Source organism: Cygnus olor, chromosome 12, assembly GCF_009769625.2.
Source record: "Cygnus olor isolate bCygOlo1 chromosome 12, bCygOlo1.pri.v2, whole genome shotgun sequence".
NCBI classification, from domain to species: Eukaryota; Metazoa; Chordata; class Aves; order Anseriformes; family Anatidae; genus Cygnus; species Cygnus olor.
The window spans coordinates 10516146-10538270 of NC_049180.1; the positions used below are offsets into that span (position 1 = coordinate 10516146).

A 22125-nucleotide genomic window follows, 5' to 3' on the forward strand; every position below is an offset into this window, starting at 1 on the left:
AGAACTCCCAAATGCTTTCGTAGGCTTTGAGCATCCATTTAAAAACAAATAAAAAAAAAGAAATGTATTAAGTTCAGGAAATGCAAAGAATTAAAACTAGAAAACTCCCCCCCCCCCCCAGTGTAAATAACCTACAAGGTAGATTTGATTTAAAGAAACATCGTGCATTGCCTTCCCCACCTCTGGGAGCCCTGCTGGTATCAGCTGCCTCGTCAGCTTGCATTTGACACTGACACCACAGTGCCCACTGTGAGGACAGAGAGACTTCCAGTCTGCTTTTATTACTGCTTCTACACTGAGGGGAAAATAATCCTATCGTCTTTAGGATCCAATTTTGCGCAGAGAATTGTGCAATTATTAAACCTGTGGCAGAGAAAACGAACTAGCTAAATCAATCCGGTATCTTCAGTGAGCTCATTAGGTACTACCTAGGCCTGCTGGTAAGGGAAAGGGGATATTTTAGCTCTGTAAGTTTAAATAGCATGGAGAGATAACAAAACTGGAAAACGTAGTATACAACTCTTCCCATGTACTTCGCAGGAGCGTTTTCTGCCTGCCCTGGCCTCCCCAGCAGCTCCCAGCCGTGAGGTGCAGCCTCCGAGCCTGTGGCTGCCCTCACCTCACCACGTAGAGTGTGCTGGCTGCTGTAAAACACTGTGGTGATACAGTGGTGATTAACTGTGCTAAATGTTGTTTCCACAACTGGAGCTCAACTGCTTTCTGCCGCTGCTATTCATCTGTCTGCGGGACTCCGATTTGTGTCTGTGGCAGCAGCCCTACCAGGAGCCAATGGGCATTCCTATCCTCTGCCTGTTTAGCAGTGAGTTTGCTTTGGCTGCGAAACCTGTATTTATTAGTCAATAACAATTTTCTCCTCCTTATGATAGAGGAATGCTCTCAGAGAAATGACTTGTGGACTGTGGCCTTCTGTGTCTGAACAAGCCCTCTAGGCCCCCTGCTGCTGCATTCCCATTTCCCCTGCATATTCTGTAGCTGAGCTGTGACTGTGTAGAAGATGGGCACAGCAAACCAAATACAGATGTGCATTCATGAGATCCTTGTGAATTTACTTCCAAAGGACATTTCAGCTTGTTAGATAAAAGAAATAAAGAAACAGGTTCATGCTACTAGGCTAAGAAAATGTGATCGTTATATGCAACTGATGTAATGTGTGCTTCGGATTTCATTTTCCCAAGGTAAGCCTCTAACTCTGAGCACCTTCTCCACTGAGAAAGATGTTAAATATTTTGCTACTATCAAGACCAGTGTCACCATGCTTGCTTCCAATTGCTCTAAATAACTGTGAGAAGATGGTTTGTCATAGTAATTAGAGAGGTTCTCATAGTAAATAAGGTTTCTCTTGGAATATTAACTATCTGCCATTCACTTGGATGTTTTTACGAAGTCAGTGGTAAAAGGACAGAAACTCTGGATACCAAGAAGATTAACGTATTCAGAATTCTTGAAATGCTGCATCAGCAGTTCTTTGTGAAACATCTTTCATTATAATCATTACTATCTGTTTGTGGTGGCATGAAGGGCTGCGATCAAAGCGGTCTGAATGCTAAAATGCATATAAAGACACACACCCCTCTGAACTCAGCAGGAGCCAGAGTTTGACTCACACTCCCTAATTTGAGGAATTAGAAATCTAATTAACATTAAATTGCAACAAAAATATACAAAGACCAAGAGACAGTAGGATGCCTCTATTGTGTAAGGCAGCTACAGGGCTGGAAGCAGCCATTTTGGATGAGGGGAGGTGAAGGATGGCAGTGTGCAGTCTGCCATGTCCCTGAGAGGGAGACTGCAGCCTGCTCAGTCTTGTTCGAGGCTGTATTGTGTGAGACATTTAAAAGTCAGGGTTGTATCCTCCCCTCAAATTTAAGTAAATAAGCAAAAATATACAGCGAAGCCAGTGCTGCAGCAGTTTCTCTTCAAATCCCTGAAGTAAACAGGCCAGGCTTTGGCTCGGAGGTGCCGAGATGGCAGCTTTGTGTGGTGAGAGCACCTCTGCTGATTTGCTCAGAATCATTCGGAGCAAAAAGGAGAATCTTCTGCATGCTTGGAACAGACGGTGGTGATGGCACAGCCAAGACTAATGTGAAGGGTAAATCAAGTTCAATTCAGCCTTTGAAGTTGAAGGGGAAAAGAATAAAATTCACTCTTCAGTGCTGCAGGTCTCTGATTTCTAATCTGTGATTTCATGGAGGAAGGCAATTGTGCCACTGAGCTCCTTTCAGGAACTGCCCTTGGCTTATTAGCTTGCTTTATGTGTTGTCCAGTTTCTTGGGGGGGAAAGGCTGCGTGTATGTGGATGGTATTATTTTAGACGACGTCTTAGTTAATTATTGTCTACTGAAACATCACCTAGGAGATATTCTTTCTCTGTCATGCAGCTTGATATTTCATGCAGTTAAAGGTAACTCTTCCATAGTTCATTAAATTATGTTGTGGTGAACTTATCTCCACTGGGTCTCAATTAAGAAATGAAGCCAGTGCCTTTAGAGGAAAAGGCAGAGAACAATCAGAATATACTGACTATATAATTTGATCTCTGGAAACAATCAAGGGGAAAAATATGGTTGGCAAATGTGTAGACAGTAGGAAGGTGTTGGTTCTTACAGATTTGTATATGGAGCTATAATATAATAAGATCATTATTGTACATGAGGAATATTTAGTGCTTTTAAAACTTTAAGAAATAAGTTTGTTAGCTACTGTAAATTTACTGTAGCAAATATTCTTTTTCCTTACCAATTTCTCTGTCTCCATTTGAGTACCCCTGGGAACTTCAGACACACTGATTCTGAACCCATTGTATATTAACATTAATTATAAAACTGCAGTAAATTTTCTGCTATGTTCTAATTTAATTAAGCATTTTGGTTTTCATAATATTTTTATTTTCCTTTTTTGAGGTGTTAATCAAGCAGAACTCCTTTCTCTGGATGTTTTTCTACAAAAAAACAAACTCATAAAGTTCTCTTCATTAAATAATTGCAAATGTAAAGAACAGTAAAGGCAGTTATCTCAGCTTTTCTTTCTCAGACCCCCTTCCCTACCAGTGTGTTCTGTGCACATTTTATTTTTTGTTTCCCTCCCGTTTATGTGCTCTTCTTTGCTAACAGTAGAAGGCTGTTATAATGGCTTGCTAAGGTCTGTTCATTTTATTTTCCTCCTACAAAATATAAATCATCCCAAGAAACGTTCTGAGGTATTTACTAAAGTGCAGATATTGGTGAAATAGGCCAATGAAGCAGGTAGTTCCATGGCTAGTTTAACGTGCAGCACTGATCACATCATCAATATATATGTGTTAAACAATTCCTGACTTTGTACATTCTCAAGGAACTTAATTCCCTACAATAGCTTGAGAATGAGCAGCTCATAGATGCAGAATAATTGGAATTTTAATTAGGTGGTGACTTAAGGATGCCTTCTGTTTCGAAGGCAATCACATCTCCTGAGCTAAATGAATGGAGGGGCAGGTTTCAATTTAGCAGCTTATAAAAAAATCTGTTGATTGGTTTCCAATATTAATCTTAGCTGTTCATAGTATTTGTCTATGCCCATGTTAAGTGAACTTAGTGGCTGAGGTACCCATGTTTGTTCAGGGCATGTGAATCCCATCCCTGCTCAAGTACTCACTGACCAGAGTATCCAGGGTAAGTTTAAAACAATTACAGCAAACAAAATGAAGGTCAAAATAGGCACAGAATTGCTTTGCTCTGATAAGCACTGTACAAAAGTAATGGTATCTACCTGCAAGTATATACATTTACTTTTGTGACTATTTGAATATACACCTTTTCATTTGTTTACAGCTGAGTAGTGAGATGAATTTGTTTTCTTGTATGAGATAAGCATCACCATGTTTTTCCTAGCAGCTGCATTTACAATTAGTAGGACCCAATTAAAGTTGCATGCAGTTCACACAGAGCGACGGTGATTGCTGTCTATAATTTCTCCTGTGGTTTGACTTATGGGCCTTAAGCTCTGCAGAACTTTATTAACAAATAAAGTCGAGTCAAACAAGTCAAGAAAAAAAAAAAAAAAGATGGAAAACAGTATGTATGATCTTGTCCCTTGTGCACTACCTGCAGCTTGAATAAAGGAGCCTCTTCCACCCCCTCACCAGCCACTTTGCAAGCTGCCAGTTCCCTCTGCTTAGGTTTGTAGGGTCTCTTCTCCTGGCCACGAGAATAAGTATGTGTGTCTGCTCTGCTTCCGTGTAAGTGGGACTGCAAGTCAGCTACTGACTACAACAGGTACAAGGCATCCAAAGATTCCTGTGAATTTAATCCTAAAATAATTCTAAAGCTAAATATACCTTTGTCCCCAGCAATATTTGTGCCATCATTATATAAAGCCTAGCACTGGGCTTTATATTGGCATATCATTATGCTAAGTGGAAAGAGAAAGGTAAAGAATTAGAAGGTAAAAGGAGCAGTACATTAGAGTGATTCACAACCTGTTGTTTTTTTTCTCCTCATGAGGCTGTTCAGTTCCCACTGCTCCCTTAAGGAACCTGATGTCCACTGATGTCCTTCCAGCCTGTGCACCGCTCATTGTGTATGCACAGGCACACCCGGTAGGACAGAATCTTTTGCTTTCATAGTATAGGAATTCCCAAAGTCTGTAAACACTGATCTCTTGGCTAATGTGCTACAAAGAGCAAAATATCAGATATCCAGTCCCTACAAAGAGTTTTATGATAAAATGTGTGGTTTTCAACTAAAAAGCAGGAACAGAAGCCCCAAAGGTCTCAGTTTCTGTAGGTATGAACAGCCATTGGATAGTGAATCTGAAAAAAGAGGAAAAGAGCACGTCTGAATTGCCTTAATGTGCGGAAGTGGCAACAGAGTAAGGGCCTGGCTGGAGCATTTTTCCACTTAATCACCACACAGGTCTTCTGAAGTGGCTAAGAGCGAAAAGGGGCAAAGATGGGACTTAATTCTACAAGATGCAGAATATCTCACTCTCGGACAGCAAAGCACTTCAGACATCTGAGGAGACTGAACAGTCGAGCCACTTGGTTGATACTGAAGTGCTTTTCTGCATTGATGCTATGAGCTAGCATCACGTATGATAGGGCCTATACAGAATTAGATACAATCATTTAATCACCTTTCATATGTCAAGTGGTGACAGATCCAAAACCAATCACTTCCTTTCAAAAGTAAGTAGATTATTAATTCAGAGAACATGATAATGATGTCTACGAGAAGTTGTTCTTGTGTAGGACCTATACAAGATCAATTATTTGGCTTTTTATGCTCACTTGACTGGTGCTAAAGTAATAGGTAACTGACAGTTTTGATGCTGATACACAAAGAAAGCCATAATAGAGAAAAAAGCCACCTTTAATTTCAAGCTCCACTAGAATTGTGAAAGGAAAATTAATGTTTACTAAATGAAAAAGAATGATATTGCTGGAGAGAGGAGGTTTTGTTTAAGCTTTTAGAGGAACATTAATGACTTTGAGAAATGGAAACATCCATTATAAAACATTTTTAAAATGGCATAAAATTTAGAAAATCCAGAAAGTATTTTAAACTTACCTAATCTCCTCAAAGTGGTATCAGGTTTTGAAAATCAAGCAAACTGACTGATAGCTGACATATGGAAGGAAGCTTTCTAGTGCTGATACATTTTCCACGAAAAATCTCATATAGTCTCATATCCGAATAAATGTTTTGAGGTGACATGAAGGTCTGTTGATCAACTTTTGCACATTTCTGTAATGGCCCTGCAAATTTCTAGGGGAATCGCAGAAGTGTACAGCCTTGCTCCCTAGGAATGTACTTTCATAAAGCTGCCATTCTTAGAGTCCTCTGACATATCCCAGTGCTGCAGAGTTTTGCCTGTGATATGTTGCCAAGCACCATAAACGATTGCAGCTCTGAGATGGCAGGTCACTTTTTATTTTGCCAGACAAAACAAAGAAGTGTCAACCTCTGACAGTTTTTAAAAGTAGGCTTTAAAAGAAATATCAAACCTTTTTTTAACCAGTCAGTATCTGAGAATAAATGCTCACAGAAAAAGAGAGGATAGGGAAATTTGTGGAAGTGGAAACTGCACTATGTTATGAGTCTGATTTAGCACTGCATCACTCTGGTTTTATGCTGATAAATACATTTGGGATTAGGTGACAGGGACTTTATGCCATCAAATAAATGGGCAGTGGATCTGAGTTAGGCATCTGATGTGTGTGCACCACTGCAGTGGGATTGTAACTGCTGCCAGTCTTGCACTGGTTTGGGGGATAATCTCACAGTCGATACGCTTTGGTCTTGCATTTTTGTTGTAGGATCCTGCAGCACTTAAGGTACATTGAATTCCCTGCAGAGACCCCCTTTATAACAGGGAATGGAGGCATTTAGCAGGTGACTTGCCTGATTTAACAGAATAAAGCCCAGTGTCTGAGCAGTAGGGCAGGACAGGAATGAGCAGCAGAAGCTTTGCACAGGAACACAAGTGCTCAGCCTCTGGTGAAGCACTGGCTGATGGCTGTCAGGAAATCCTGGTCCTGCAAATGCTGACCTGTGACATTACAGCTGAAGAGCTGTATTTGCTTTAATGGACTTTTGGATAGCAATGCAGTGAGTTTTCAGCTGTTAAACTATGTTAACATAAACTGTTAAAAAAAAAAAAAAAGCAATGTGCTCAATACCAAGTCACAAACAAATGCTCTGTTTTTCATAAGACTGCCAAGGAGATGGCATAGTTATGAAAGCAAGGAAAAGTGGTGTAGGAGATGATCTCTGTACATTATATGTGGTAAAACAGGCAATACGTGATTGTTTTCAGCAATAAAGTCCATTTCTCTTGAACAGTACTCCACTGGCAGCATGGTACAAGGTATCCTTTGTAACCATCTGGACAGCATTTGATTCCCCTATAGTTGTAGATTGATGAAGCCATTGCCAGCATTTCTTCCCAATTTTCTAAATAACGAGGTTCACAGTCATTCTAAAACACAACCATTTCAAGCAACAGAAAAGGCAGTATCAGTTTCATAAGACCACATTTCCCTCTTAAGTGCCTTGCCTCTGCAGACATGGAGATGGATCTTTTTCTTTTACTCCTGATGACTGCAGACCATTGGGAACTGGTCTGCTCACAGGCAAATTCTTTGTCGGGGGGAGATGAGCTAAGGAAGGCTCAGAGGATGGGACTGCAGAGGTTCATCCGCTCTTGAGTCGGTGGAAACTAGCCTTACACAAGTAGCAGAGCAGTGCTTCTGCTTGAAAAGTGCATTGCAGAGCTCACTTGCCTCCTGTACCAGATTCTTTCCTTCTTGATTTCTGCTGGTGCTGTTAGTCGAGAAGCAGAGTAAATGGCTCCCAGTTTATAAAGAGAAGTAAGTTGTAAATTGAAGGAAAATTACTTCTGAAATTATGTATTGACACCAGTTCATTTTCAATTGTGTTTATAGAAAAGTTTCCAGTACAACAAACAAGCATTACGTTGTGCACTAGGAAAGTATTATGGAAATGTACCGCTAACATGGAGATGTGCATAGGCCTGTAATTTGTGAGTAGCAAGGCGTGTGTGCTCTGAATAAGTAATTAAGAAAGAGAAAATTTCATTACACCTATAATATTGATATTTGCTCTAAGGCTACCACGAGATACAGTAAGACTTGTGCACTGTGGCTCCCCTGTGCCGTCAGGTTTGCTACAGCATTTGTGTGCCAGCCCTTCTGGCTGTCATCTCTCCTTCCTCCCCCTCCATCCCAACACACCCTTCGTAAAGCAGAAAATAGAGAAGACAACAGCATTATGTTAGGAATTGGTACATGAGGGAGGGAAAGAGAGCAATTGCTGCAGAATCTCAGTCAGATGAGTTTCAGGCTTGGTTATATTCCTACTTGACTTTCAAATGCTGATACTGTCAGAGTGTAAAGCCATTTCCATTCTACTCTCGGTTTCCACCCTGTTGGAGCTTTTACAACATGCATCCTTTGAGATGTATTTTCCACCTTTTACCAGCTCCCACAAGACTGTGGGTCCACATTTATTTACCTCAAAAGTTTTAATGGAAAACTTAGAGGTTTTTGAATTCAGTAACCATATGGCTAAAACAACAACAAAAAGCACAATAATTGTTCCCCATAGACTTATTCGCCATATAGACAGTAATTTGCTACATGAGTATAGGTATACAGAAATATTAATGCTCCTCCTGTTTTTTTTTTTTTTAATTTGGCTACATCTTCTACTAGAAAAAATATATATCATTTTAGAATATCCCTTCTTTAAAATATTTATCTTTAGAATATCCCTTAAGACTTCATGGTCTTAAGTACAGCGATAGGTACTGTATCCCTGGTGCAAATGGGAAGCAGTGGTTCTGGTATTCATGACTATATGTGGCCACTTGGTATTCCTGACCACAGTCCTGTCTCCAGCCCATGGAGTAGCGCTTCTACAGCTCAGAAGTTTCTGCAGGTGTTTTTTGAAACCCACCATGGAGCTGTTCGGGTGGGCTGAGCATCTTCTGGGCTCTTCTCTCACTTACTGACACTGTTTGTCCAAGTTACTCTCTCTCATACCGCCCAAATGCAGCTCTCACAAATCCAAGTTTTCCATGGTGTTGGTGATCTCATACACTGCACTGACCTTGACCAAGGCTATGAAGGTGCTCGTTAGTCCTGTCAACTCTTCCACTGTAAATCCCAATAGAGAAGGAGCAGGCCACTATGCCAAAGAAGGCTCTTGCTAACCACAGGGCCTGGACAAGCCCCAAGCTGGAAACGGTTCCAGGACAAACACAGCAGTCGAGTGGCTGCACCTTTAGTCACTTTAAAGTGACTTTAGTTACTGTAAAGTTTTGGTATCTTTAATATCCTACCACAAATAGGAGATACATCTATGCAGGGATTACTAGCATCAGAAAGGGGATGTATGTATTAAAGTTTGCTTGTGTACCAAGTACTCAACTTACCCCAAACAATTTTTTTTACCATCTCTGTTAAGAACAAAGTTTTATATAAATATACAGGGAGAATTGTTAGGAGAGCATTGCATTTCTGTACAATATATGACTGTCTCTCATTCCTACTGCTTCTTAACCCACTCCCCTGCTTTATCCTGCGTTCTCCCTGGTAATAGCACCCTCCATAGAAGCCCAGAAAATGTCTGTTGTAAGTGAAGTTATTGTCTCTTTAATGACCCTAGGAATATCTGCTGCGTTTAATGTATTGGCTTGGGAAATCTGTTTTGCCCACCCTAAATGGCTGTCTGTCATAAATATATCTGTTCAGAGTGATGTGCATTATATAAATAAAACTGTACAGATAGAATGCTTGTCAATCAGCAAGAAAGGCTCTACACCCACTATCCAGGGCATATATAGTTTGTAAGCAGTGGTTTCCAACAGATAAATGTAATCAAGGTTTATATGCTCACAGAAGCCAACAGGATGGGATTGTTTCACTCGAAAGATCAGAAGAAAATTGTAACTAATGTTGTGGAAAATTACTTTGATATTGCTTTCTCAGTACAGCATCACAATTAGGTAGCAATGTGAAGCACAGGGAAAGAATAAATGAATAGTAACAAATCAACACAAACAGCTACTGTCAGGAGTACTTTGCTCAGTGAAAGTAATGTAAGCATTACTTAAAGTTTTATGACTGTAGATCTTATACTGGTTTAAGTAGTACATCAAGGTCTCACCATCATGCTTGCTTGGACTAAAGCAATCAAGGGCAATTTCTGGAACAGACAGATAAAACTAAAGTACCAAAGTATTTTTATTAATCTTGTTTCATAAGTTGTACCATCTTAAATTAAAGATGACTGAATGTACTAACAGTGAAAAATGCCCTTTTGGACAATGCAAAACTCTCCTATGGTGCTTTTCAGTGGAAAATAAGCATTATTGACTTTTCTACGGCTTTCCTGATGAGATTCCAGCGCCTGCAAATGCACTTTGCTACATAGAAACTACATGGGAAATGCAAAACCAAAGGCTAATCCAATAAAACTCTGCCATGCAGAATCTGTTGTCCTAAGTAGCTTAATGACACATGCATTTGTTCAATTCTATTGAGGGAGCAATCAGACAAGCAAATTATAGCAATATCCAGTCTCCATTAGAAACAGACCCCTCTGAGGAGAAGCACTGAAGAGCGGAAGGGAAGCATCCTTTTCGGCACACCAAAAATGTCTCTTGTGACTGACAGATTTTCACAGGAGGCTGTCTAGCGATGAAATATGGCTACTCTCTTTTTAATGAAATGAATGGCTATTTTTTCCTGTGTCCTTTAAGCTGCCTAATATCTTTTAGTGATAACTGGCATCATTTTCAGAAGCAGTGGAGGTGAGGAGTTTCTGAGTCCACTGGGAGCTGAAAGCACTTAACACACATGAAAATCAGCCAAACAGAAATAAGAGTAATTGTATTGAGCACCTTTTACTCCAGGGTGCAGTCTGCTTCCTATTAACATAAATTGTAATTGAATGTGAGAATCAAGCAATTGATTACACACCTTTGGCAGTAACAGCATTGTTGGGATGTTCATTTTTTAGCTATGCAGAACCCTACCGCCAGCAGCAGAACACATCACGGGGTGAGTTTCCCTCATGGGAATGCAGCAGGGAGGGATAAGGGGAAGGCCTTGCTTCAAAATTGCTTTTATTTAAATGTGCTTGGCTGTCCCATTCAACAGTTAGATCCTTCTCAAATATCACCTCACAGTATATTACAATCAGCAGTCTGTTCAAGAGGTTTGTGACTGAGAGGACAGAGGTAATACAGGTAAAGATGAGGGACCAGCAATAAAAGAATAGAGATTACACTGTTCTTGAGGTACCACTAGAAACTTTCAGGAGCAAAGATTAATTTTTTCAATGCAAAGTTACACATTTAATGATGCATTAAACTCCTGCCTGTATTTGCTGCCCATATATCTTTCCCCTCACTCCCAGTCCACTGGCAATTTCAGATGACTCTGAGATGGAGACAGGAGTCTCAAAGATAGAAACTTTTCCCACCTTTAATGCAAGCTGGGGGCTGGGCAGAGGGAAGAAACCCAAGCTAGTGACCCTGCTGAGGAAGAGGATGTACCGCGAGCTCAGGAATTACCAGTTCTGCTTGGCTCTCATGCGTTCTGTCTTGCTGTGTGCTCAGACACAAGGATGTTGGAAGTGTTGGGGGAGGAGAATTAGGTGACCAAGGGAAGGGAAACTTCAGAGATTGCAAGAAGTTAAAAGTAACCAGAAAGGAGATGATGGGAGAGAAAGGGAAGAGGATAAAAGTCTTTAGGAAAAGCAGTGAAGCCTGTTCTCAGAACAGAATAGCTTTTGTGCAGAAACATGATTTAAGTCCTAGGGACTGTCTGATCAGGAGTGCTACTGCGTCTTAAAAAAGGGATTTGACCCACCATCACACATAAATCCAGCTGGGGCAATTGAAGCATCGCCTGCCTCTACCAGGGGTTTCCAGCCCAGCAGGCTAACATGAGCTTTAAGGTAATAACCTTTTAAAGGAGAAAAGGGGAAACAATCCTTTCCCTGTCAGTAAATCCTTTGGAGTTTGGGCCCCTGCAGTTACTGAAGGTGATCTGTTGATGGCCTGATTCCTTAGGATCTAAATCCTGTACGTTAGGGCACAACCACAGCATATTGAGTATGTGGCTAATAACAATGTAAAGGTGGGTTTGTTCTCAGTGTAAAACCAAACCACATTTACTAGATGGGAAGGCAGGCCCCGAACAGTGCACGCCTCAACAGTAGAGGTGCCTCAGTGATTTCTCTCTCACATGCATTTTGTGCAATCACAGATGCACCAGTGAACTTGTATGGTAAATTTAGGAGGTATAATTTCTGTTTTTTTTTTTTCTTTATTTATTTTTGTGTTACTGTACAGACTTCATAGTAGTATTGATTCCAAATGAATATGCACGGGGTTGAACGTAGCCAGTACTGTCAGTTTTAATCTGCAAGCTCTTTTGCATCTAAGTATACAAAAACAAATTAAAAAAGCACTGAAGTGACTGCTTAGTTCTCTGCTTTCCATGGCACACTGATGATTCATTATATCTACAGTTTCAGCTGAGTGCCTGCTTTCAAAATTGGTGTGCAGTTGGACTAAATAATGAAAATATTAAAGTATAGATTGTTCAGTGACATGGAAATAAGGAATTAACAAACCTGGACACAGAAATTAGCGCTTAATGTAATGATTTAAGAGTTCTCTGTGTTAGGGTTTAGCTACTTTGAAGATGTTACTAATATTTTATCTTTAAAATATACGCAATCACATTGACTGTGCAATGAAGGCATCAATTAAATAGACTTTTTATAAAGTATGCATTTAGTCAAAGGAGAATTTCAGTGCATATATGAGCAAACGCAATGACCAAACCTCTGAGCATAAGGGTATTATTATGAGCTGAAGTAACCGCACTGACATTTGTCTAGGCTCTAAACCAGTCTTCATTACAACCTTAGTCAAAGAGAAAGCGACTGTAAGTAAATCAAGAGAAGCCTTGTGCATTTTCACACTTCTTGCATGCCCCTTGTTTAAAAGGAAACCACTGTTCCAGTCTAGCTTTCCAGCTCTCACATTAATGTGCTCTTTTTGCTGTTTAAAGTTAGTAACCTGAGAAGATGGCATGCTTATGAATGAAACTATGAGATGTTTAATGAAAGTTATGCACATTAAAGAAATACATCCTCAAATATTTTAAGTTTCTTGCATTACTTGTTTTATGCATCTTTTACTTTGCATCTCTATGACACACTGAATACTATATACAGGGGAAGGTGGATTCAGAGGTATGTATTTGTAGGAGTTGAACTTCGGACAAAATTTCTCAGTTCCAGATTTACAGTGGTATAACTGGCAGCAGAAGTGGGTCTCAACTTTAGCAGACAATCAACTCCATCCAGCTGGACCCAATACACCTTGGCAACAATTCCTGCATAATCAGTCGGTTGTTTCTTGGAACTGTTTTATTTGCAAACTCTTTTTTTTTTTTTTAAACAACAACAACAAAACCGAAGTGGTAATTAATCTCAAAATAGCTTTTATTTAAAAAAAATACATACCTGTGTTCAGGCAACCTCTGTGAAATATGTAAAATGTGTTAAGGACATAAGTATAAAATGTTGAACGTGAAAGAGCTAGTGGATCAAACAGAAATAGGAATGCTAACCTGGTGTCTGCTGATGAACTATTTCTTCTGGATCCTGCAGGTGAATGAAGACAATGAGTCCAGCTGCTCCAAACAGCAAGATGAAGGAGAACATACATGTCAGCCTCATAATTATTGTTCTCAGATCAATCCAGTTTTGACCCAGGAAAAGAACTGCACGCAATCGCCAGGGCGCTCTTCACTCATAGTTTCATCCTCTCATCTGGGAAGTCTGGCATAATATTGCCTACAAAAGGTAAAACACAAACCCCTAAAACTTAACACATGCAACATGTATTTGTTTGAGGTAGATTAGTTGATTTAAGTCCTTGTTTAGACCAAGTAACTGATTTCTCTAGTATTTCTTTGGTAAAGTTAATTGCAGTCATCCAGTCAGTTTCTGCCCCATTAGTTTGTCTTTAACTGTATGTCACCATTTTAACATGTTGAAAATGCAATGTAGAATATAATTAAAAAAGTGTAACTTGGGAAAAATAGTCATGCCATGGCTGTAATTTAAAGAGAAAACCCTCGTAATAGTTCTCTTGCTTCGAGTGAATCACGTGTCACTTTTTATTTTCCACTGATGATATGAAAACCATAAAGTGAGATAGTATGGCGAAAAAGACCACACGAGCAGCCCGTTGCATGTCAAACATGGGAAGAATGAGGAACCTGCTTCAGCCTTAAGGAAAACAGCCGAACTAGAGTGGTGCACCTCACACACATCACTATGCAGCCTGTTGAAAAAGCTCTGTGGGCATATTGATTTCTAAGGGAAATGCTGGTCACAGTGCTTGGGCCACCTTTCACTGGCTTACACAAAGCATTAGCAAGCAGAGCGCAGGGAGCAAGCTGGCTATCTGCAAGAGCACTGAACACTGGAGCTGCTGCCTCTCCTCCCTAGGGAACTCTGAGCAGATTTCTGGGCTCAGTTCTGCAATTCTCACTGCTGGCATTTACACTTGCAGTTATGTGCCATCCCAGGGAAACAGCAGCAGCACTAGTCCCAGATGGGCACCGTGTATGTGATTCTAAACCCCTGACTGAGCACAGTCCTAAGGCAAATATATCACTTTAAGCACACAAATAGTCCCACTGGAACCAATGTCCATTCTGGTAAGACACTAAGAAGTGAATAAATGAAAGAATGGGAACCATAGAGAAAAACCATTAGCAGTGCCACATGGCTTTAATAATTAAAAGAAATGCTTTTCCACACAAGTTTGCTGTGCCTGCATTTTTTGGTAACATATAGGAAGGTCCATTAGAGCACAGGCATTGGAACTTGTTCCTGATAAACATAGCCAGATTTCTTATCAGCAAATTATTTAACACACGGACCCAGGTTGGAAACCAGCAACAGATCGCAAGAGTGGCCATCACTTCACTGTTATTGTATTTCTAATTGGAAATGTGAGCTGGTGAGAAAGTTTATGAAAATGGTCTTTATTTACAAAAGAGGTCTTGGATACAAAGAGACAGTGTTACTTCAGTTTGCAGGGAGGATGAAAGATGATGATTCAGAGTAATTATTCCAGGAAAAGTCTTTAAAGATTTCTTGATATTCCTCGAATATTTGGTGTTAGAGGCAACTTGTTTACTTTTCATGGTTTCCATGGCTGGTTTTCAATTCTCTGCAGGGTATTGGTTTTCTAAATTTCTAAAATGCACCAAAGAAGAACACCATTTGTGCAGTCCCAATGAAGTAATTTCTGTGACTCTGACTGATAAGATTATTTAGTGGCAACTATATTTATTCTGTGTGTAAAGCAGCCAGAGGTAAGCTCCAGGCCAGGAACATTCGTGGATGCTTGTACCTTAAATGAAGGCTAAGCACTAAGTTATTTTTATACATAGGCAAGTGCAGCTTTACTGTCTGTTAAAAATTATGGCAGACATTAACTGAGTATTTTTATAATTTTTTCCCTTAAACCTTTCTCATCCTTTTAAAAGTAAAAACAAAATAAAATTATGTTAAGCGAAGCTGCATCTGTATGGGTCCTTGTGTGATTCCATCTTTGTGTTGTGTGCATGTCTATGATGGATGGCGTTTTTTTGCACATACATTCATTTTATATACATGTATGTTTTCAGGATCAAGTACTGACTCTAAAGCCCCAGTGGAGCCAGATTAGGGAAGGAGGATTAGCCTTCAGAGCAGTTGTGTTACAGTTCCAACCACTGTTTCTGTAAGCAAGCAATTAGGGAACATGAACAACTCTGCATTGAGTTTACTACAGAATGTGTTCATGCTAAATAGCCAGTAGTTGGAATAAATGCGTATTTAGGACCACATCCATCTGTGGCAAGGCTGGTACAACACCAAAATCAGACCATCATTTTGTAAAACTGTACAGTCAGACCTTTCTAAGAATGATATTTAGTTCCCTAATATAAATATTTCCCATTTTCTGACCTATTTATGCTCTCTGCATGCCCGTGGGGAGGAGAATGCTACTACCCCAGTTTCACAGGAAAGAAACGACGTAAATTTCTTGCCTGAGATTATACAGGAAGGCTGTGATAGAGTGAGAATTGAAGGGTCTCCCAGCCCTGAGCTGGAGTCGGCAGCGCTGCCCTTCTCTGCTGGGAATGCCCAGGCAGCTGGTGGGGGAGAGCTGGCAAGAAATGCATGATCATAATTTGAGAGAGAGCAGCTTAAAAAATCCATTCCCAAATAACAAGGTTTTTGTATTTGCTTAATGCTGAGTTTTAAGGTCATTTTTTGAATGAATTATACCCTTGAGCAAATATGGGTTTCTCAAACAATTATTATTAGCTTAAAATGCTAAACAATTTTCCCTTTTTGATTTGTTGAAATGTTTTTGTTTAAAGTAAAGGCAGCATCAAGAAAGAAGGTCCCTAGCCAGTTTTTAATTACTGCGAGAAATGCTAGAGTAGCCGTTTTTAACAGTTACAATGTTTACATTATTCCATATCCTATAGCACATCTGTGCTGAGGATCACATAGTCTTTTAGGTTAGACACTGCAGTGTCTCAGAGACACCTCACAATGCAGCAGTAATGAAGGCTAGATGAAAGCATATATTGACAGAAGAAAAGGCCACATGTGATTACATAACTCCAAAGCAAGACTACTGTTACTCCCTGTTCACAAATCTTTGCAAGGACTGAATGTAGAGGGAGTCCAAGAAGGAAGATGAAAGAGAGCCTCCTTCCCCTCAACAAAATTAATACCTCTCAACAAAACACAAACTTCAGAGATCTTTAAATTATGGGACTAGACTTTTCCCATCTCTATTCTCCTGTAATTATTTTTTCAATCAGTTGACTTTAATTAACGTGTCCTAGGAGAGCAAACCTGCTGAATGGGAACTACTGTTTTATAGATGCTGAGTGCGGGCTTCCCAAGCCCTGCCAGGCTGGGTGGTGAGCTGCAGGAGCAGAGAAACTCTGAAAACAGTTGGCACCGACTAATACATATGAATAAAGTATCCTCATTAAGAAACATTTGAAAATATTGTTTGTGGTTAAACTGCATCATTTAAAAGATGGATTAGATTAAAAGAAAAAAAAGTGGTGAAAAATCTTAGTGGAGCATCAGCTAACAGTTTCTTCAGGCAATGCTTCCTCAGGCATACGAGGCAGAGGCATGCTGCACGTGGCAGCTCAGGACTGGCGTGCACAGAGCCCCATCGTCCGGGAGGCACAATTTTGTGCGAATCCATAGCCTTCAATTTCTACTTTGGATTTGTAGTCACATACTTTAACTGTGCTCCTTGCAATGGGCTCCTTGCAATGGGCTCCTTGCAATGGTTGCAAGCAGCTTCCAACCAAAACTCCATTTTCAGCTGCCCTGAACTCACAAAACAGATGGAGAGCAGTTCACCAAGATGTGCCATAATGAATTGAAACATCTAACTTTTAATTTATTCTTCCTTTATACATTTCTGCAGTGGATAAAACTCCTAGGTATCAATATGTGTTTTTCTAAGCCTTCCCATTACAATGGTATGTGAATGTTCTGCCCTTGAAAGCAGCAGAACTATGTGTATATGCAGATAATAATTAGCACTCAGGTAGCACTTTCCAGTTCAAAGACATTCATTAATCACCGCAGCACTCCTAAGAATTGTGAGGTGAGGAAGTATTAGCATTGGGTAGGAGAAGAGTGCTGCATCATTAAAGCAAACCTTTTCAGGAAAAAAGCTGTATAGTTTTAGGTAAAATTCATACAAATTTGTTTGTGGAAAATAGTTGAATATTTTAGCAAAATTTTCAGACATCATAGCTTTTATTTGCAAACATAGAAGCAGGACTAATTCCCCTCTGCTCCCAGGCAGGCAGTGCTGAAAGCCTGTTAGAAAGACACTGCAAACCAATGTGATGGGAGAGATGGTTTGCATTAGCTGTTTAGTCGGAGCTGTGCTACTGCATAGTGTCTACTGCCGAGGCCATCTGAACATGAGTTACCTGCAGCTCCTCATGGAAAGGTCTGGCTCATAAAAGGAGGGCCTCAGCCTTCTGACAAAGCAATTTTTGTATAGATGAAAGTTAAGCTCAACTTTTTAATTTAAATTTTCTGAGAAGAGTGACACAGAAAGCAGTGCTTTGGAAGTCTGCTGTTTTTGCAGTTGCCCTCTGGAAGCCTGATGGGTGAACATTTTTATCATGAGCAATTTGACATTATGATAATGGTCAGTCCACGAAAGGCACAGAGAGACAGTTTTCTGCCAATGTCCCTGTTGTTTAATTCCTAATATGAGATGTGTTAGCCAGGCTGCACTTAGGATTGTGTCTGATAGCACACAGCTGTTTGTTCATTCATGAGTTCTGTGGACATTACACTCTCCTCCTTGTCTGCCAACAAGTCTGTGTAGAATGACATTGGTAAGGTAATAATCTCGGGGCATGATTTACTTCTTTAGGTAGGAATGCAGGGGATTGCTTTTGGTCCATCTAGAAGAGGATCTTTCCCTAATAGGGGCCACAAGTTGATGCTTAGAAGTACAAAAACCTTTCAGGGCAAAGAGGTAAGGATAACTTGCTCCCAAGAAAAGGTCTGTTGATCCTTAGTGGAGGTCACCTTCTTATGTGCATAGTGTATCTTAGACTGACTGTCCTAGGAAAACATGATAGGGCATGAACCATTCACAGCACTACAAATGTTTTAACTTTTAACATTTAAAAAATGTTTAAAAAGTGTTTCAAGAGCTCAGTTACTCAGTGAGAACAGGCAGAATTAGCCTGAAGATGGAAGAAATTAAGCAAAGACAAGAACAGAAGAGGCTGTTTTCCAATGTGGCACCAGGGGAAAGACCAAGGTGGGACAGAGACCCTGTAAGGTTCCTGCCCACTGCAGGAGACCTGCCTACTCTCCCTTCTGGGGCTCTGCTCTGAGCTGCTGACACAGCTCCAAGTCAATCAAGGAAAGCAAACTAATGCCAACCACAAGTTTACATTGCCATAGACATCAGCAAGTCAACAAACTACCCGAATTGTTTGCGAACATCTACTGATTGCTAAATTGGACAATTACAAATCAGCGATGAATCAATGTAAATGTCTAGTTCACACGTACACAATAAGCATCATTTCTCGTGCTGTGCAGGCTGCAACAACCAGTTCCTTTAGCTGATAGCAGGCTGCTGGTTTAGAGCAGAGTCAAAGCCCGCTGTGTATTCAAAGAGAGAGATGTTTATAAAGGCAGAAATATTTTTATAAAACAATCTTTACCAAATAGAAATAAAAACTAGATGTTAAATTTCAGCATTCCTCCAGCTGATCTGAGGAGGTTTATCTGAGAGCTGTTGGCAGCTGTGATGGGTTTTTGTCTTCTGCTGTACTCTGTTTTGTGTGTTCTGAAAGGGGGCCATAACGGAGCACTCACTTCATGTGTTATTAAGCTAATTTTAGCTAGATTGTGTAATATAGTTAGAGGCTGGGATAGTGACAGGGGGCAATTAGATGAATGGAAAATATCAAAATACTATTACTACAAGAATATTAGAAAAAAATTTGCTATTACTAGAGAAATGATCATTTCTAGATGCATTAGCTGTGTTCCTATCAGCTGTGTGAACAACTGCTGCTTCTCAGATCTGAAGCTGAGCCAAGGATGCATTTCCTTATGCAAAACACTTACAGAGACAAAAGGCCTTCAAGCACGGGGCACTAAGTTTCCCTGTCACTCAAGCATCCACTCTCTGCTTCACTGCTGACTCCAAGATCAGGCTTGTCATGACATTTGCAGAACAAAAATAAAAATAATAATAATAAAAGGATATATAAACATTATTCATATTCATATAGGTAAAACTAACTTTTTATAGCAGTTTTATAAATGCAGGCATGGTACTTGAGGCGTAGATATTAAAAGTCATATTATTCTGTAGCTGTCAGCACTTCTTCTTGGAAATAGGAAATGCAAATGAATCCCAAGTATTATGCGCCAAATCCTCTAACTTTTTCAGCACAGAAAGAAATAAGAAACTATTAATTCTGTGACTGCTTCCATTCACCAAACATTCATCTTTTGGTGCTGGATTTTCTGTCACTGTTGGTGCTGATGTACCAATAGAACAAACACTTCGATTTGCCCCGAGACTGGGAAAAGACAAAATTGTTTCCAGCTGATATTTCAAACCAAAACATTTTAGTTTTGCTTGGTGTGCTTCAACTTTGTATGTAATTATGTTCTTCTTTGTGTAATAACAAAAAGCAAATATTTTGAAGAAGGATGAAATAAGAAATTTTAAGTTTAATTTCTTTAAAATGGCCCTGGCAAGTTCTTGGGAATCAGAACTGAAGTACTTTAGCAGAGAGAAGTGCCTCAGCCTTCCCACCTCTGTGCCATACCAGCCTCTCTCCAAAGCCTGATGGTGAGCCCTCACCCATGTAGCTCTGCTGGGCACAGTCTGAGCAGCTGGCCAGTGGTGCCAGATGCACAGACCAATTTAGCAGTTTGAATTTAAAGAAGAGAAAGCATAACTCGCCTCGTGTGATTTCATGCAGCATTACTTTAAGCTCTCAGTTTTCCTAAGAACCACTTGCAGAAGCAGGAATTGGCGCTCGGGTGAATCAGACCTACTGACCTGCCCGATGAGCTGGCACCTCTTCTCCACAGCTTCATTAGTGTCTCCTGTGTCCCAGCCCTCCTGAAAGCACACACTGAGCTGCCCACCTAAGTTATATCCCACCCTGCACACACCATCACTGTTGTAGGAAATCAGGCAGAACTTACTGCCTTTTAACAGCTCTATTCCCCAGTCTCTGATGTCATTACGCGTCTCGGCTTTCAGCATCTCCTCTAATTATGCAAAATGGGGATTTCTTGATATGAAGAGAATCCTGAAAATTGCAGGGCCCTTTTTTGCTCATATATACATGAACCCGTATTCTGCGAAAAGAGGGAAAAATTGGGTTCAGCAGGATTTCTCGTCTTTGGGTAGAAAATTGCTTTGTCAGATATCAGTGGGTCCAGTTCTATTCTGTTACGTCTGCCAGTTTTGTCCTTTCGATGTGTGCACCACTAGAAGGTATGCTAGCCCACATAACATGCTAAAACCTGAATTTGTCATAACTGCAAAAAGCTATGAAATTGTTTTATGTGGCTGAAGTCAGAGCAATAGCGCACGACCCCTTTTTCCCATTCGGAACCCCCTGGCAAAGCTGCTCCTCTCATCTCCATCACACGTACAATATAAGACCAAAGACCAAAAGGGACAGCACTCAGTAAACAACCAAAATAATCCTTTCAAAGTCGAGAAGATTTCATTCCTATCTTTCTGGGTGCAAATCGTAGCAGGAGTCATGTGTTACTAATCCCCTCAGTACTGCAGTAGGTCTGTAGCAAGCTAATACACACACCTCTCCGAGGTCCTTGAGGGGTTATAATGCTATTCCTAAGCTAAAATATAATCTCCAAAGCAGTTTGAATTGGAAATGAAAAAACTCTTCTTTACTTTGTTTCAAATTAACATCTCACAGGAATTGTACAGTGGCAGTGCAAATAGTGAGTGTAAATAACGAATTAGTCTGGCTTTCTTCTGCGCTGGTATGGAAAGGACACGACGCTGCAGATCCCTGCAGCCAGGCCCCCAGCCCTGCCAGCAAGGTTTGTAGGGCTGTTGTCCCTCCTAAAGTGTTTCATTACAGAAAACTCCACCGAATGCAATGAACTCTGTTCTGGAAGGTGGACAGAGGAAAGGTGCCCAGTCTTTCAGATACCCACTTGGTTCTAGGTAGAGCTCAGTCAGAATGCTTCCCTCTCCCACTACTTGCCACTTCTATTTAAAGCAACTATCACGTTTTTCAAAGTTTTTTTCAGATGATTGCACCTCCCTGAAATACCCTTCTTCAGTTGTCCTGAAGGTGTTTCATTTGTCTCTTGTATAGGGTTCCTGGCTACTCTGAATAAAAACACCTTCTCCCAGAAGATCTGGAGCAACTGGAGTGAGCTGTACTTCCAGAGGTAGGTCACCAAACAAGTGACTGCCTAGCCAGATTCTCTCGTTTATGTCTGTATGAAGCAAATGTACATTGGAGTTTGCTTTTATCAATTATTTTTTCTGTTCAGTTTTAAATGTATTAAGGTTGGAAAGAGGACAGAGTTTAAAGAGTTTTTGAGCTTTTTTATATGTGTATATATGGACACATAAAGATTATGTTCCTAACCATCGGGTAAAAATTCTATTCACGTGCCAAACCACTTGACATCATGAGATTTTAAGTAGTTTTTACAACAAGGATTATGAGTGGTTTCATGTATATGTGTGGGGCCCTGTCCTCCAACATTATAGCTTAACTCTGTGCCATGTGCAATGCAGTTCATGTAACGTAGTGGGGAGGTTCGTGATTCCCAAATGCTATTTTCTTTTCCTAAAACTATATGGAGAGTCTTTGTCTGGGAGTCATAACCAAGCAAAAGAAAACCTGAGGAAAACTGTCAAATGGTCCCTGTAAGCTAGGAATTAAAAACCTTTGTCACATGTGAGGGTGGTTTTAATTCT

At 40.2% G+C, this 22125-nt stretch overlaps 1 protein-coding gene and 1 long non-coding RNA gene across 3 annotated transcripts in view; one reads left to right on the forward strand and one right to left on the reverse strand.

The window, feature by feature from the left end:
- CHST8 (carbohydrate sulfotransferase 8) overlaps positions 1–13401 on the reverse strand; it is a 131423-nt gene extending 118022 nt beyond the window's left edge. The window contains exon 1 of the mRNA XM_040570810.1: positions 13172–13401. Within this exon, the coding sequence (XP_040426744.1) occupies positions 13172–13280 (109 nt within the window). The 5' untranslated portion in view covers positions 13281–13401. The remainder of the gene's footprint in view (positions 1–13171) is intronic.
- The window catches only part of LOC121076480, a 231963-nt gene that overhangs the window by 139892 nt on the left and 69946 nt on the right, over positions 1–22125 (forward strand). For both annotated transcript variants that reach the window (XR_005823535.1, XR_005823536.1), the window contains exons 4-5: positions 13212–13406; positions 21512–21587. This is a non-coding gene — a long non-coding RNA (uncharacterized LOC121076480). The remainder of the gene's footprint in view (positions 1–13211; positions 13407–21511; positions 21588–22125) is intronic.